At 54.6% G+C, this 16,869-nt stretch overlaps 1 protein-coding gene across 1 annotated transcript; it reads right to left on the reverse strand.

Annotated features, from left to right (window-relative positions):
- Positions 1–2,778: 2,778 nt before the first annotated feature.
- LOC149341172 (uncharacterized) lies at positions 2,779–12,481 on the reverse strand. Its single transcript, XM_089543075.1, has 2 exons — positions 12,020–12,481; positions 2,779–11,474 (listed from the first exon to the last, which is right to left on the reverse strand). Exons 1-2 carry the CDS (start codon positions 12,093–12,095, stop codon positions 2,935–2,937), a joined length of 8,616 nt encoding a protein of 2,871 aa, XP_089399201.1. The 5' UTR covers positions 12,096–12,481; the 3' UTR covers positions 2,779–2,934.
- Positions 12,482–16,869: the final 4,388 nt, after the last annotated feature.

The following is a 16,869-nucleotide window of genomic DNA, read 5'->3' on the forward strand; positions in this document are numbered from 1 at the left end:
GCCATCTGTCAGACAGATAGCAAGTACGATCATCGTCGGCTAGACTCGACATCGTCGACAAATTGCAGCGGCAAGTTCAGGGTGCGATCATTACGCGGGGAATAAAAAAAATTGAATTTTGCGAACAAAATTTGGGGGTGCTATCATTTTGCGAGTAAATACGGTATCTTGTACATGGCATATGTGTATGGGCAGGGCATGTAATTTCGAAGGCAAGGTCATGCGAAGAGAAGGGAAGCCTAGCAGGAGGCGGCAGAAAGGTGGGCGGATGAGATTAAGAACTTTGCGGTGATAGGGTGGCCGCAGCTGGCACCGGACAGAGATGTGATAGAGGCCTCTGTCCTGCAGTGAGCGTAGTCAGGCTGATGGTGATGATGACGACGACGTGTTTGGCAAGTTATCAATGTGCCACAGAGAATGCCTCCTTGCGTTTCCTTCAAAAATAAAGTTGACGGTCCTTGCTTAACTATCATTTGTGTTTCTTCTGGTTCCTGCGAATTAATCTGCTCTAATGAAAAGTTTTCTCTCTATCTTCTTTTGTCTTACGTATAGAGGGAATGGTTAGCCGCCTTCTGATTCCCTCCTTAATTTTTTCCTTCAGCGTGGGGCCCCTGTCTGGTGATACCCACACTAGCTAGGAGAGTCCTGCCTGTTTTTGTGGTGCACATTCTCTAAATCTGAGATGTGCGTGCACCGCTTCCGCCAGTTCGATAGAAGTCGCTCCGTGGATGTGCACGTGGGCAGGCCCAGCGTGCGCTTGACGCATCTACTTATTAATCCGTCAATATTCATCTTTTCCGCCAACTTCAAGTAGAGATAAGGCGTAGAGTAGCTAACTCTGCTGTATATGAAAACTTGTACTAGCCTCATAGTAAAGTTCACAAGTTCTTTATCTTCCTTCCTTGCACCAGAGGTGCCCCGCCGGAGACGGTTTGTTTAACTGGAAGACTGAAGCTTTTCTTCGCACCAGGGGTGCCCCGTCAGAGACGTCTTGCAATGAGTTACGATGCAGGGATAAAGGGAATACTTGAAGTTTATGTACAGATATTTACATCACATACAAATTTAGGCTCTGGAGACGAATTAAGCGGCAAAAAGAGAAAACAACAAAAAGTGGAACTGGCTAACACTAGGGGAGGCCCCTACTCGGCGTAGCCGAAGATGCATAGCACCTGACCTTAGCCCAGAACCCTTTTTCCGGCTCCGGGGCCCGGTTTTAAAGACCTAAAGGCCCAGCCCATATTTGGCAGCTTCCAATCAGGTTGCACTCTTAACATGATTGGCTCTTCAAGGGCATGGCCAGCCCTCCGGCTTCTATAAGGTAAACCACCCTCTCCATATCAAAATAAAAGCAAAAACAAACACAAACGCTCAGTCATGCCAGCACGTGCGGGGTAGAACATTCTCTCCCTCGCAAAATAAAAGTAAAAACAAACACAAAACACACTCGTGCGAGCACGTGCCGTCGGTTTACCCAATGACCCCCCCGACCTTGGCGTCGTCTCGGAATTGGGGATTATCGGGCTTAAGCGGGCAGTTACCGCTGTAACTGCCACTGCGAGCTTGGACGTGCGTTCCAAGGCGACTTAGCCTTACCAAGGCTGTTTAGTCGGCGCCTCACCGACACCCGGTCAGTAGCGTCACCCAGCTCGGGCCTTCGCTGCATGTTCTCGGCTAGCCGCGCTGTCGCCGGCTATTCCTCATCTCTATTGCCCCCCTCGTCAACAGCGCACCCCACCGTCCCGTCGCGGAGGGGTGTCCATTGAAGACTGCAGCGGCGGGGTGCTGAGAAAGAACGACCGGCCCCAATGACCTTGCATGCACTACCGATACCTTACACTCATTAAATAATTTTCTTGTAATCGCCGCCCTTTGCTCACAACCAGTCTGATGAGGCTCAGTGCCTGCATCGCGTGGCTCTCCAATCGCTTTAGAGTCTCGCCGTTGTGGCCTCGAGACTGGAGAACTGGGCCGAGAATTCGTATCTGCTCTACTTTTGTAGCGAAAGCTACACTAGGCTAGCAGAGGCGCATTTCGCGGTGCCTGCAAAGGACCACTGCTGCGCATGCGCCGTTACCATGGCAACCAGTTGCGCTGGAGCCGCAGGTGTGCGCCACGCACCGTCGCTCCGCCGCAGCTGCTGCGCCGACTCCTCCGCCGCGCTACGCGTGACGTCGTAACCTAGCTATGCGCCTTACTGCGCATGCGCAGAGTCGCGATGCGCTCGCCCCTCAGACGCGTACCATGGAAGAAGCAGAGTGGCCGTGCTGGTCACGGCAGCAGTACAGGCTGCGTGAAATTGTATTCCGATTCAGAACTCGTCGCATGGTACAAGGCCGTCCGACAGCGTGAAAACGAGGCGCGAAAGGCTAAACGAGCGGCCGAGAGGAACGTTTCGCGAAGAGACGCCGCCAAGCTGCTGAACGACGACGACGGCGTGTCGCTACCCAAAAATCTCGGTAGACGAAACTGCTTTTGCTGCGTATATCCTGGCAGTTGAGCTAAGTCACTGATTTTTGGGACTTCTGCTCCCGGAACTGTGTCACCTAAATTAACTTTGTCAAAGCTCAGTTTTTCTTCTGGCTTGTAGATTTTTTGTCCGGAAATTGGCAAAAAATCTTCAAACCATACTTTTGACGATTTAAATTCTTTCAGCCTGTAAGTTAAGGAATTTAACGATGACTGTGAAGAATGACCAGAATGCAAAATACGCGCCATAAAGCTGGTGCGATGGCGGTTTGGCGCGGTGTATACGTCCTGCAAACCGACGTGCCAAAGTCCCACTCGGTCCTTGACTGGGATGCGTGGCCTTACTGGCCATCATAGCGCAGCAACGTGTAAGTGCGGATCAGATGTCGCATTTATTAAAGTGCACATGGTTACGATCAGCGAGCAAAAAAAAAAAGACGCCCGGGAGAGGGTCTTGCAGGAGGTTCACCAGAAGCTGCAGCTGCGCCGCGGCCGCATGGCGAATCCGCGGCGGCAGTGGAACGCCCTGTGGAAGGCGGGGTCGTGCGCTAGCGCCACGTCGACGCGCTGCCTGGCGGGGCTGTCTGCGTGCGCCAGGAAGTGCCGGAATGCCCACTCGTCATCGTACACCTGGCACGTCGACTCGGCGTACGAGACGAAGAACAGCTGCTCCGAGCTCCAGCCCTGGGCGTCGGCCAGTCGGTAGTCGGTTGCGTTGAGCCGAAGCTGCTGTACGCCGCTCCGGAACTCGACATGCGCCATTGCCACTGCTGCATGCTCCAGCACGTCGCCGACGGCTGCCGCGGGAGGCTTGGGCACCGGCGCGCCGTCCAGCGGATCGCGGAGCACGGGGAACCGAGCCAGGAAGCATGCCTGCACGCGCTGGTAATGGGCGCGCGAAGCGGACGTCCACGATGACGGCTCGACGAGCGCCGTCCGCAGCAGCGCCTTGGACAGCCGCACACTGAGCCGGGTGGAGCGCAGCAGGGCCACGTAGGGCGACGCGGCACCGCCCGCCGCTGCCGCCAGCAGCGGAACGTACAGCACACCGTCCCGCTCTTCGATGCGGCGTGAGAAGAGGCTGCGCTGCGCCACGCCACCCCGCGCGGCCGTGGCGAAGCGCTCCGCTATAGCGTGCTGGTACAGCTCGAGCGCGCCCGACCGATGCGACGGCGGGGAGGACGTCGAGCTTAGCTGCGTGGAGGATAGCAGCTTCACTCGGGTTGCCTGGATTTTAGCGATGACCTTCACCTTCATCGTGTGGTCCATCCAGGACAGGGAGCGGACGCCGTCTATAATGCGCCGCTTCGTTTCGTTCGTCAGTCTGCTCAGCTGCGTCAGGTTAAGCCGATTTTTGTAGATCCGGTAACCAATCTCCGAGATTTGAGATGGCGCAGCCCTTTCCGACATTCGGAGGCAGTTCCGCTCGCGGTGGCCAGGTGTAACGGTTTCAGCAGCGTCTTCGGTAGAGAACGTCCACAAATGGTCCACAGCGTAGTAGCCTAAGTAATTTAGCGCTGCTCGTAGTGACACGGTGTTCATCAGCTGTTTAAGCTCGTTGCCGTACTTTGGCGATTCTAACTTGGTACGAACGTCCTTTCCAGATAAGTGGATGAGGTCTCCCACTGCGGCGCCCAGGAAACTCATGAACGGTGTCTTCGCGCTGAATGCGGACGCGCCATCTTTGACAGCGTTGAGGTTTACCAGCCGCAGGCACAGGTTGAGCACCTCCACCGCACTCGTCGTAGTCTCGTTTTCGTCTGGTGCGACGAAGCTCATCGTCCTCTTCACCTTGTGCACAAAGGACGTCAGCGTGGCATTGTCCCGGAAGTCGCGAATGTGCAGCGGCAGCGCTGCGCGGCCCAGCACAATGGTGACGGTAGACTCCGTGCTGCGTTCCACTCGCACACTCAGCAACGTGGCCAGATCGAGCAGCCGGACCAACCGGCCGGCGCTGTGCCAGATGTCTGCGCCCAGTGGTGCCTCGTGGAACGGCCAGCCTGCGAGCCCAGACGAATTCAGCAGCTGCAGGAAAGGCGCCGTGCCCAGTGCGGCGATGGCCTGACTGTCCATGCAGCTCTTCCAGATGACCGATGCCAGGTGCTTGTCTTCTTTGGCCCCCTGCATGTGCCTCCAGATGCCGTTCTCGATGTCCCGCAGCACGACTTCGTCTGCGGTCTTCACGGCGGCTCGCGAATGCTTGGCTGCCCAGTGGCGCGAGCAAACGTAGTCGTAGAAGCTGTCGCAGGGTCCGGAGGAGAGCACCTTGGTCAAGCGGTCGGCTTCGGCTTTGCAGTCAGACGCGTGGCAGAGCTTGTAGCCTCTTGCGAGCAGCGTCGAGGCGAGTCCCGAGAGGTTCAAGAGCCATGGGCCGTGCATGACGGCGCCCTCCTCCTCTTCCTCGATGGTTTCGCGACTCTCGCGGTAGCGGCCGTATTGCCCGATGAGCGCGATCACGCAGGCCGCTATGCCCAGCGTGAAAATCACGCTAAGCACGAGATTGCCCTGGGTAAAGTTTCGCCGCATAAAGTTGTACGGTGCCATCCAGGGATTTTCGACAGGCTTGCCTCCATAGGGCAATGGCGTCGCTCCGCTGAACGACGACGTCGAAATGGTAGACGAGAAGCCCCTGGGCTGGCGCCTGACTGTGTATCCGAGCTTCCAGCTGTCGCTGCTGCTCGAGTTAGTGCCGAAGGTGTTGTTCTGGTACGTGAGCAGGGGTGCCGAAGCCGTGTACGAAGTGGGCATCGGAGGCGTGGGGGGCGGCGTCTGGATCTCAACTGTGAGCGAACGTTGCTTGGTTGGCAGTGGAGGCTCCGACGGAGGCATGTACTCAGGTGCGCCGAAACCTGGATGCGCTGTGAACGACGACTGCGGCATAAGTGGCATTGATGTTTGAGCCGGTGGCAAAATCGAAGGTGCTATCGGTGGCGGAATCCGTTGCGGAATAGGCGGCGGAAGTAGTGGCGGAATGGGTGCTGACATCGGTGTCGATATCGGTGCCGACAGTGCTGTGGGGGGGCTGGGCATCGCAGGGGCTGGTAGAGCTGGTGGCAGAAGAGGCGGCGGCTGCACCATGTTCGTGGTGATCATCATGGACACTGGCGGGATGCCCTCGGACGACTCGAACGGCACGGGCGGCACATCGGCCATCGCCGGCGGCCCGTAGCCCATCACGTATCGCGGAAAGCGCGGCGGGGCACGCTCGAAGGAGCGCGCCCTGCGGCGCATGTAGGTCATCGTGGGCGGCCCCATCGGATCGCCGTAGTACCGCGCAGGTGGGCTGGCGTACATGGGACGTCCGGGCCTGCCCGGAATCTCAGGATCTTCCCCGTAGTAGCGGCGCGGCGGGCGCTCTTCGTAGGAGCGGCGGCCGCGGTGGCGGCGGCGTCTTCGGCGGCTCCGCCGGCGCGACCGGCTGGACGAACTGCTCGTAGAGCTGCTCGAACGGCGGCGCCGCGACGAGCGGGACGAGCGTCGAGAGCCCGAGCGGCGCCTCCGTCGCCGGCTTCCCGAACGCCGCGGCCGCTCGTACTCGCCATCATCCCTGGGTGCGAGACGCGTCTGCGACGGTGGTGACGGGATGTTGGGCGCCTCGATAATGATAGGCCTTTGGACCACCATGGGAGGCGTGACTGTGCCGCCGCAGTTGGAGCACTGGGACGACGTACGGCGCGGGGCCATGCCGCGACTGTCGTCCGGAGGGGGCGCCTGCTGGCCCATCCGTTGTCGGGAGCGCGACCGCGACCGTGACCGCGACCTGCTCTTTGGCTTGGGTAGCTGGTAAGTTTTCTGTGAACCGCTGCCACTGGAATGGGCGGCAGAGCTGCCATCTCCAAGGACAACGTGGGTGACGATGCGGTATCTTTGAGAGACGACGCTGCTGTCTGAGGTGTCGGAAGTGGTTCTGCTGCGGTGACGGCGCCGCCGCCTTGGCTGGGTGGTCGCCGGAAGGTACGCTTCTCGCTGTACGCGCTGTCGCGAGCTCCTTAGTAAGTCATCTGTCTGAGTTGACTTGGAGCTCCTCGAGGACGCTGTTCGGCTCACCGCGGCAGTAGGCAGAGTCAAACCTGTTGTAGCTTTGGAGGTCGCCGGAGACGGAGTTTTAGCGTCGCCGACTTTTTCTAATGACGATGACGCAGATGTCGATGTTGGTGATGAGGAGGCACTGCTTGATTTCTTTTTCTTGGATTTCTTTTTCTTCTTTTTCTTGGATTTCTTCTTCCTCTTGGACTTCCTCTTCTTCTTTGACTTTTTCTTCTTCTTCTTCTTCTTTTTCTTGGACCTCTTCTTTTTTTTCTTGGACCTCTTCTTCTTTTTCTTGGACTTCTTTTTTTTCCTTTTCTTTTTTTTCTTCTTGGACCGTTTCCTTTTCTTCCTGCGCCTTTTCTTTTTCTTGGCGTCATCTTCCATGACATACGCAGCAACAGTTGTCCGAAGTGGGTCCCCGGCGCTGAGGATGGCAGCCTTTGCACCGGCGAAATCTTTGTCGACTGTGTCTTGAACCAGTCCCGTCACCGACTCTAGCATCAAGCAGGCGGAATGCAAACCGGCGACATCGGGTCTGTTGACAGCATCCAAGCCGACAACGTCAGGCCTGTTGATAGCGACTTCGACTCTTGCGCTGAGACCTGGAAACGAAGGCAACCGCTGTGGATCGACATCTATGTAGGTCTGCGAGCCCCTCTTTGTCATGAATGTCTCCGAGGAGCCGAGATTAATCGACTTTCGAGAGCGCATAGACCCTATGGATGTGGATCGCAAAGATTTTCGAGACCCCCGTTTGCCGGTCATCTCGTGCCGTGTGAATGTTCCAGATCCTCCGGACATGGTCGTGGCTGCGGGGTAAGCTTCGCTTGGGACTACTTCGTCCAGAACTTGAAAGCAGTCATGGACAATCTCCGCTACCGTTTCAGCCCCCGGTGGTTCGGTGTACTTGGTAGGTGCGGGGTAAAGCTGGCGTTGAACTACATTGTCCATAGCTTGAAAACAGCCTTGAACCATCTCCACCACAGTTTCAGCTCCTGGGGTTTCGGTGTATTTGGAGGGCGGCACACTGTATGTGTCCTCACCAACCTCGTCCTCGTATATTGTATTGCTCCCAACGTCATCAGACATTCGGGTGTCCATCAGCGACCGATGGGTGCTCGTAATGTCGGCGGCGCTCATGTCAAGGGCAGTCGCTAGAAGGTTCAAGACCTCGTTATTTGGCTGTATTGTCGGCACTTGCTCAGCGACGCCGAACGATGGAGCTGGGTTGATGACAACCGTGACATCGGATACTGCCGTTTCACCGCGGGTGCCCTTCTCGAGGACGGTGACGACGGGTGGAGCCGTGGTGAGGCCCCTCTGAAGACCTGCGGCCTGGGCTGCGGACATTTCCTCTGCAATTGAGTCACATTCGAGCTGTACACCTTGGCGCCCATTCGGGTAGTCTTCGAGGATAACCGTTCCTTCGATGGACTCTGTCCGTTCCGCGCTCACCGGCACACCTTCTATTGTAAGCTTTGTCTTGATCTTGAGGTGCGAGCCGACAGGCCCAAATCCGGGCGGAGCAAACAACGTGAAAGCCGGCTCTGCTTTCCGCTGCTGGACTCGCGTCGCATCTGTTACAGCTACCGAAGAACGCCTGGATTCCGGCTTCGCTTCGTGCACATTTTGCGCTACGTGCTGCTGGGGACCTTGCCCCTTGAGCTGCTTTTGTGACGCCTCTTGCAGTGCATTGAGCCGTTGTTCGTGTTTCGTTTCTTGCTGCTCTTCACTATCCTTCGGCGCTTGTTTTTCTCGTCGCATTCCTAGCAGCGTGTCCTGTTGCTCCTTTTCGCTTGTTTTCTCCAAATCTCGCGCTTTTTGGTACCTTTGACTCACTGCCAGGACTTCTTCGTTGTACTGCTGCTGCTGCGCTGCCTCTCTTTCTTCCATAATTTTCCTCAATGCAGCTTTCTGTTGCTCCTCGTACGACTTCTCTAACTGTTGGGCTCTTTGGTATCTTTCGCGCTCTGTCTGCTGTTCTTGTTGGTACTGCACTTGCTGAGGGTCTTGTGCCAGCTTCCTTCCTTGAAGCGCGGCCTTTAGCGTGGCGCGTTGCTCCTTCTCGTATGCCTTCTCCAACTCTAGCGCCCTTTGGTACCTCTGACGCTCCTGCTCTTGTTCTTGCTGGTACTGTTGTAACTGGGGATCTTGGGCCAGCTGCCTTCCCTGAAGCGCTGCCTTTAGCATGTCGCGTTGCTCCTTCTCGTATGCCTTCTCCAACTCCAGCGCTCTTTGGTACCTCGGACGCTCCTGCTCTTGCTGGTGCTGTTGTAACTGGGGATCTTGGGCCAGCTGCCTTCCCTGAAGCGCTGCCTTTAGCGTGTCGCGTTGCTCCTTCTCGTATGCCTTCTCCAACTCTAGCGCTCTTTGGTACCTCTGACGCTCCTGCTCTTGCTGGTGCTGTTGTAACTGGGGATCTTGGGCCAGCTGCCTTCCCTGAAGCGCTGCCTTTAGCGTGTCGCGTTGCTCCTTCTCGTATGTCTTCTCCAACTCTAGCGCTCTTTGGTACCTCTGACGCTCCTGCTCTTGCTGGTACTGTTGTAACTGGGGATCTTGGGCCAGCTGCCTTCCCTGAAGCGCTGCCTTTAGCGTGTCGCGTTGCTCCTTCTCGTATGCCTTCTCCAACTCTAGCGCTCTTTGGTACCTCTGACGCTCCTGCTCTTGCTGGTACTGTTGTAACTGAGGGTCTTGTGCCAGCTGCCTTCCTTGAAGCGCGGCCTTTAGCGTGTCGCGTTGCTCCTTCTCGTATGCTTTCTCTAAGTCTAGCGCCCTTTGGTACCTCTGACGTTCCTGCTCTTGTTCTTGTTGGTGAGCTGCTTTTTCTTGCATCATTCTCCAGAGCTGAGCCTTTTGTTCCTCCTCGTATGCTTTCTCAGTCTCCTGTGCTCTCTGGTACCCCTCGCGTTCGGCCTCTTGTTCCTCTTGGTACTGCCGTCGCTGTTTTTCTTCTCGTAATGCCCTCAGTTGCATCGCTTGTTCCAGTTCGTATGCCTTCTCCATTTCGCGGCACCTCTGGCGAGCCTCTCGTCTCTTCTGCCGTTCTTCTTCTTCGGCGGCTTCTTTCTTTTCGCGGAATTTTCGAAGTTGAGCAGCTTGTTCCAGTTCGTATGCTTTTTCCATTTCGTGACACCTCTCGCGTGCCTCTCGTCTCTTTTGCCGTTCCTCCTCTTCGGAGGCTTCTTCGCGGAATTTTCGAAGTTGAGCAGCTTGTTCGAATTCGTAAGCTTTTTCCATTTCGTGACACCTCTCACGTGCCTCTCGTCTCTTTTGCCGTTCCTCCTCTTCGGAGGCTTCTTCGCGGAGTTTTCGAAGTTGAGCAGCTTGTTCCAATTCGTAAGCTTGTTCCATTTTGTGACACCTCTCACGTGCCTCTCGTCTCTTTTGCCGTTCCTCTTCTTCGGAGGCTTCTTCGCGGAATTTTCGAAGTTGAGCAGCTTGTTCCAATTCGTAAGCTTGTTCCATTTTGTGACACCTCTCACGTGCCTCTAGTCTCTTTTGCCGTTCCTCTTCTGCGGAGGCTTCTTCGCGGAATTTTCGAAGTTGAGCAGCTTGTTCCAGTTCGTAAGCTTGTTCCATTTCATGACACCTCTCACGTGCCTCTCGTCTCTTTTGCCGTTCCTCCTCTTTAGCAGCTTTCTCCTGTTGAATTTTCTTAAGCTGCTCAGCCTGTTCCAGTTCATACGCTTTTTCCATTTCGTGACACCTCTCGCGTGCTTCTCGTCTCTTTTGCCGTTCCTCCTCTTTAGCAGCTTTCTCCTGCTGAATTTTCTTGAGCTGCTCAGCCTGTTCCATCTCGTACGCTTTTTCCATTTCGTGACACCTTTGACGTCTACTTAGCATTTCTTGTTGGTATATTTCTTCTGCAGCTCCGTCCACCTCATGGCTGCGTGGTTTTCCTAGCTTTGTTGCTTCTCCTGTTCCGCGGATCTTCTGCAGATACATTTGATATGTTTCTTCATCTTCCCGCGTCGGCTGTCTGGTAGCTTCTGACGAGGGTCTTCTCCAAGCATCGTGCTGCTGAGCAGGCGTGTCGTTTTCCTGAACATGATTCACATCCTGCGCTTCTCGCCGTCGAACGTTTCGCATGTACTGATACAGCTCCTGCTGAGCGTCCCTGTAGGCAGCCTTCTGTAGGCCTTGTTGGTCGGAAGCTGCTTGCACAGCTTGCTGCTCTTGCTCCTCCAGCTTCCACTTGGTGAGCAATGCGTCCTGCTGGCCCTCCCGTGCCCGGTACTCTGGCTGGCTCGACGCTGATGAACGGCGGCGCTTCTTGCGCTTGCGTCGCTTCTTGGTCTCTTTGGACGGCGAACGCACCTCAGCGGAGCCTTTCATCATCGGCGCCCCCGCTTCGCCACTGGGAGTCATCCAAGAAGCGGCAGGGTCCGTCTCTTGCCCGGAAAGGGAGGTGCCGCTCTGGTCTCGGGATGAGGAGCTGCGATGCTTCTTGCGTCTGCGGCGTTTCCTGGATTTCTTTGAGCGCCTTCTCTTGGGCGGCGACGTGGGCTGCACGGCAGCCAGGTCCGTGGGCTGCACGGCTGCCGCTGGTTCGCCGATGGCAGCCGCGTCCATGGCCCTCTCGTCCATCGGCGGACTCGATTCTCCGGGTAGAAGCTTGGCCACGGCTGCGGACACGTACTGTGACAGCGAGGCAACCAAGGATGGAGAGTCTTCCGGGGACGACTCGCCGGTGGTCGCCGTCGTACTGCCCTTGCTGCGCCTCTTCCTAGACTTCCGCCTTTTTCTGTGGCGGCTTCTGCGGCTCTTGAGCGGTGCCGAGCCGCCACTGTCGGGCCCCTGGAGCGGAGGTGGCTCGGCGGCGCGCGCACTGCCGCCCGGCGAGCGCACCAGCCTGCGAACCTCGGATGAGCTGCGCTCCTTCTCGAACTCTTGCACTCGGATGTCGCGCTCGAAGGACAGCTTTCTTCTCGGCTTGACGAGCTCTTCGCCCCAGTAGCGGTCGTCCTTCTTGTCTCCTGCAGACAGGTGAACGGCACAGGTCAGACGGTTTGTTTACACGCACCTTTTGTTTGCCGGCGCGGTTCAAGAAAAGAAACTTCCGCTCAGCTGATGACTGGGGTTAAGTCGCCCAAGCGGAAAGATAGCCGCCAAGCTTCTTCACTGTCCAACTGTATAGATATAACCGAGCAAGCTGGTGTGTGCTTATATGGCCTGCGGAAGGCTCAAGAAGAGCTACGATACAGGTTTCGAAGGCACCCGCAACAACGGCGTTGAGTGTGCCCATTGTAAGCCGTGAGCAATCACTTGTGCGAAAGGGGCCGAGCAGCTTTCATCCACATGTGTGCAGCATCTCCGGGCGGCCTTATGGGAAGAGATGCGCAGGTGTGTATTCTTGTGGTGAACGCCGTGCCGGCTCAAAATGGGGGCCCCTGAATAAGTCCGAAATTATGTCACCCTTGAAGAATTCCCGCTGTAACGCCGTAAATGTGCACGCGATTCGCGGCGGTCCGTCTCGACATGCATGCAGGCCGCACCACGGGCACGAGGAAGAAGAGCTCACCGATGGAGACGTCGAGGCGGTAGTCGTACCCATCTTCGCCGGGGTCCGGCGGCAGCGGCGGGCTCTTCTGCGCCATTGCAGGCACCGCCGGCGGCCGCCTCGGGGAACGGCCGGACGCGCGTGCCTGAGCGCGCTTCGCCACTTCTTCTTCATCTTCGACATTTTCCGAGGAGGAACTGCCGTTCTAATGCCCGCTGCTTAAAATAAGGGCTGTGCAAAAAAAGAACCCCGTCTGGTTTCATGGCAGTTATTCTCAGCAGCAGATCTACACAGCTTGCGTTAGCGAGTGTCACCATGGGCCTGGCTGATAATCAATGCAGGCCAGCTAACCCAGCGAATTTGATTCTGCTAATACCTATGCGTACTTATACAGCGTGACTGCACTTCAGATTTCGCCAGGTTTTCTCTTTCTTGCGCCCGACTGTGTATACCGACAGCTGCAGTGTCGGCGAAGTTCTGGTGGTGGTGGTGTAAATGGTTTGGTTTAGTTCGGTTTATGGGGTTTAACGTCCCGAAGCGACTCAGGCTATGAGGGACGCCGTAGTGAAGGGCTCCGGAAATTTCGACCACCTGGGATTCTTTAAAGGGGCTGCGAAACACTGCCTGGGGGAATACCGGCTATACTTCAGGTGGGTTCTTTATGTCACACAGATGCTGACTTAAAAAGAATTACAGGAATCGATGCACAGGAACGGGAGTTATTCAGTGAAGAAATTTCAAAATACAAGCAAACAAAACGCTGCCCTCAACTCGATTTTGGCGGGGCTTCCCACTCCTATTTCGCTCTCCCAATGACGGCACGTGGCGCAACCAATCAAAACAGCCAGCCAGAGCACGTCGCGGAAGTTTGTACTCCATGGTTGCCTGCTCTCTGTGAGACTGGCAGCATTGTTTCCATGCCAGAGCGCCCCTGGTGGTGTATTTTTATTTTACTTGCCTTGCAGGGCTTTTATCTAAGACAAACAAATTGTCTTTGTTGATATAATATAAAACGCAGACAGGTGACAAAATGTTTCTCTATTTATTCACACAATTTGCAGTATATTTACTGTTTGTCCGGTCATCAAGCTCGTGCCAGGTGATGTCATATCCGCTGCTAAAAACCCGCCACTGTGTGGCGACACCATCAGAGCCATGAAGTTGTTTTTGGGGGGACATTAAAATATTAAAAAACGGAATATACGCGGTGTTACCGACGCTAATAGCACCATTATAACTCACTGTATGCAATCAACAGGCAAAACAGTTAACTAAGATTGTGTTTCTGGGCCCCTTTAACATGCACTGACATCGCACATACACAGGCCTCTAGAATTTCGCCTCCATCGAAATTCGACCGGCGCAGCCGGGATTGAACCCGCGTCTTTCGGGTCAGCAGCCGAGCACCATAATCAGGTGGTGTAAATGTACAGGCGGGATTAGCCTTACAGTGGAGTACTTCAGACATTTCTTTGCTTGGTGAGGGAGTCGACTTATTTTGCATGCCCTCTGTATTCATCCGGTAGTTCTGGTTCTGTCGGACGTATACAAGAAAAGAATGAGATCTAAGCTTACGGGCTTAGCGCATTAATCAGTGAAAGCTGATTGTCATGAGCGGTCCAGAGGTCTGGAGTGGCAGGTTTGACGTCTCACAGGAGACTGCCCGGGTGGGCGTCCGTTGTGCATACTCGGCCTTCTTCCGCTTGCGGTATTCGGTTCGATCGCGTTCCCGGTACACTTCTCGGACTGCAGGGCCTGCTTGCATGAAGCAAATAGTCTAGTTCCCAGTGTTGTTGTATTCGAAGTCTAAACCCTCCGTTGCTTTGAGAAAAGTGAAAGCGCATAACTAACTCGTTGTTTCAGTGGACACCTCAGTGACGCTTTGAGGTGTATACGTGGCAGTGGTGCCCACCTACAAATACGCGATACACTTCCGCCGTTGTACCCCATAAACTGTTTCTGTTAAATAGCTTGTACAAAGATATTACAGCTTTCGCTGTAAAAGACGTGTTTTAAAGAAAGAAGGAATTTAACCACTTTCGAAAATATTGCAGTGTATAATGGTTATGCGGCGGTTGCCTGCCAAAGTGATACGTGCAGAAAATTTGAGTTTCGGAATGGGGTGCGTATGTGCGCGTGGTTTCGTTAACAAAAGAAAATTACCAAGCTATGCACCTGAAAATAAAAAAGTTGTGCCGGCTTAGCTGTGAAGCACGTGGCGAAATCGAAAGACTTGATCATTTTCTCCTTTCCTGTCGGTGGTTTGCTTCTCTGCAGATTGCCCTTGCTCGATTAGGGCTTCCTCTTTCTATTCTGGTTCTTCTCTCCTTTGGGGCAAGCGCCAGGGGCTGCCATTTATCATCACCATCATCATCATCAGCCTGACTACACCCACCGCAGGGCAAAGGCCTCTCCCATGTCTCTCCAATTAACCCTGTCCTTTGCCAGTTGCGGCCACTGTATCCCCGCAAACTTGTTAATCTCATCCACCCACCTAACTTTCTGCCGTCCCCTGCTACGTTTGCCGTCTCTTGGAATCCACTCCGTTACCCTTAACGACCAGCGGTTATCTTGCCTTCCCATTACATGCCCTGCCCAAGCACATTTCTTCCTGTTGATTTCAACTAGGATGCTATTTATCACCGAGACCAACATTTTCTCGCGGCAACAGGTCCCGAGATATTTAACGCCTCCGAAGGCAGAACTTTCGCCTCCGGCGTCTCTCAAATGTGGTTCATCCTCCTTTTGCCGCTAGAACGGCCTCCTCGTAAAGGAAAACTTGGGGAGAGAGGACCACCTGCCTTCTTGTTCCCTCCTCCCCCAGAGGAAATTCTACTGGCTTCTCACGACAAACCAACAACTGGACACCTGGGGTTAACTCGCACCCTCCATCGAATTCCGCCCATGTCGCATGTTACTTGAGAACCTGCCGTGGCTGTAACCAACGGAAGACCCCACCATCCCTGCCTGCAGGACTGAAAATGCTTGTTCCCCCGTCGTCTTATGAAGTCAAGCGGGTATTACCTGACCCGTTACGTCGAAGCAAAATCCCTGACGAACGGTACTACAGCTGAAGTTGCAAAATATTTCTTCGAACTTCGGGACGCCGGCGCCCACAGGTTTTACAGCTGAGGTGACACAAGCCATTTTGCACTACGGACACACAGGACATGGGAGTACGACTGCTTGCCATCCGCAGACCAACAGATCATTTCTGACATGCTTGCCGTATACGTCGACGCAGAACACAAAACCTGGGTCATCATTCTGCCCTACGTGGTGTTCGTATGTAACACCGTGGTGCAGGAAACAACACAAATGTATGGGTGTGTGAATATTCGAGTAGTGGATAGAATATCCCGTATTCTGTTCGGTGAACGAATCAAATAGTGCGCGTTCAAAATTATTCGGAACGAATCGAATTCTTTCTCAACACTTCGAATAATTGGCATGAAGCATGACGTTCGAATAGGGCACGCCGTAGATTTTTTTTGATAACTGTTTCAAAAACAGAGGTCGCTCCGATGCCGCACAGCTCCTTTGAGGGATATTTGCCGCTGCGTTCTTGAGCTGCGTCCGACTGTTGAAGAAAAAGGTCGGGCGAACTGCAACCCAGCTGCCCATATTCTCCAAATGATGATGATGACGAAATAACTTTATTTGCACCAGTCAAGGAATCAGAGGGCGATGAAGACACGAGTCTTGGCCGCCGTCATCTTCCTCCCCTTTCAGCAGGCTGGGACCCCTTATCTTATCGGTACTCACATGTAGGCCAAAAAACCTGGAGGCTAACGAAAATACCCGAGATTGAACGGTCAACGTAGCCAGCTGAGGAGAGCGGGAACCGTTAACGGACGAGAAGAGAGTACAGGGGGACAGCTAGGGGACATGCGTGAGCTAATATATTAGCTGAAGTCCGGAAGTGGACATGGAAAGGTCTTGTAACGTAAAGAACAGAGTCATGGCGGTAACAGAGTGACTCGAGGGAATCGACTGTTGTTGTATGGAGCGGTCATGAGTGCTCATAAGGCCGAGATGTTGTTTTTAAAATGGTTTGGTTTAGTTTGGTTTATTGGGGTTTAACATTCCCAATGTAACTCAGGATATGAGGGACGCCGTAGTGAAGGGCTCCGAAAATTTCGACCCCCTGGGGTTCTTTAACGTGCACTGACACCGCACAGCACACGCGCCTCTAGAATTTCGCCTTCATCGAAATTCAGCCGCCGCGGCCAGGATCGAAGTCGCGTCTTTCGGGTCAGCAGCCGAGCGCCGTAACCACTGAGCCACCGCGACGGGGCATGATTTCCACGATTTCTGAAAGAGCATATTTTAATTTCGTTTTCTGCAAGCGTGTGGCTGGAATACAAGCTGTGCGGAAGAAACCTTTGCAGAGTGGTGCCATGGTGGAGCTGTACGGGGGCACGTGAAGATGCAGTCTCTAGTGCACCGCAGCCGCACTAGTAGCTTTCAGAGCCCTGGAACGAACGCCGCAATTTTCGAGCACGTTGTTGTCTGTGGCGCCCATTGAAATGTACACAATTCGGGCTACGCATACTGTGAGGCATTTCTACATGACTGCAGCCGCGAAGAGGTGTCAATAGGCACCTGACCACACGGCTTGCAGCTGGCCATGTGTCGTTTACAAGTCCAACCTATGTGAAAAATATGAAGCCCAAGCGTTTTGCTTCTAAGCGAGGCGCTCTAGTGTCCTAAACTTGGGGAGAGTTGAGGACGCGAGTTCCTTCCGCCTTCGAGAGGTTAGGGTCGCTGAAGATGCAAAGCGAGCCACGACGCGCGGGAAGCAAACCCCGTGGGCTGTGTATTTTTGGCAAAGACTGTACCTCCTCAGTTTGCCTGCAATGGCAGCGCAA

The sequence above is a fragment of the Amblyomma mixtum genome, chromosome 5, assembly GCF_055824585.1.
Source record: "Amblyomma mixtum isolate Tamu chromosome 5, ASM5582458v1, whole genome shotgun sequence".
Classification (NCBI taxonomy): domain Eukaryota; kingdom Metazoa; phylum Arthropoda; class Arachnida; order Ixodida; family Ixodidae; genus Amblyomma; species Amblyomma mixtum.

Bases quoted from the DNA above. Each gene is read 5' to 3' on its own strand.
- LOC149341172 (XM_089543075.1), bottom strand. From the start codon at position 12,095: ATGGCGCAGAAGAGCCCGCCGCTGCCGCCGGACCCCGGCGAAGATGGG. The intron at 11,475-12,019 runs GTGAGCTCTTCT...ACCTGTCTGCAG, and splicing joins CCGCCTCGACGTCTCCATCG to GAGACAAGAAGGACGACCGC.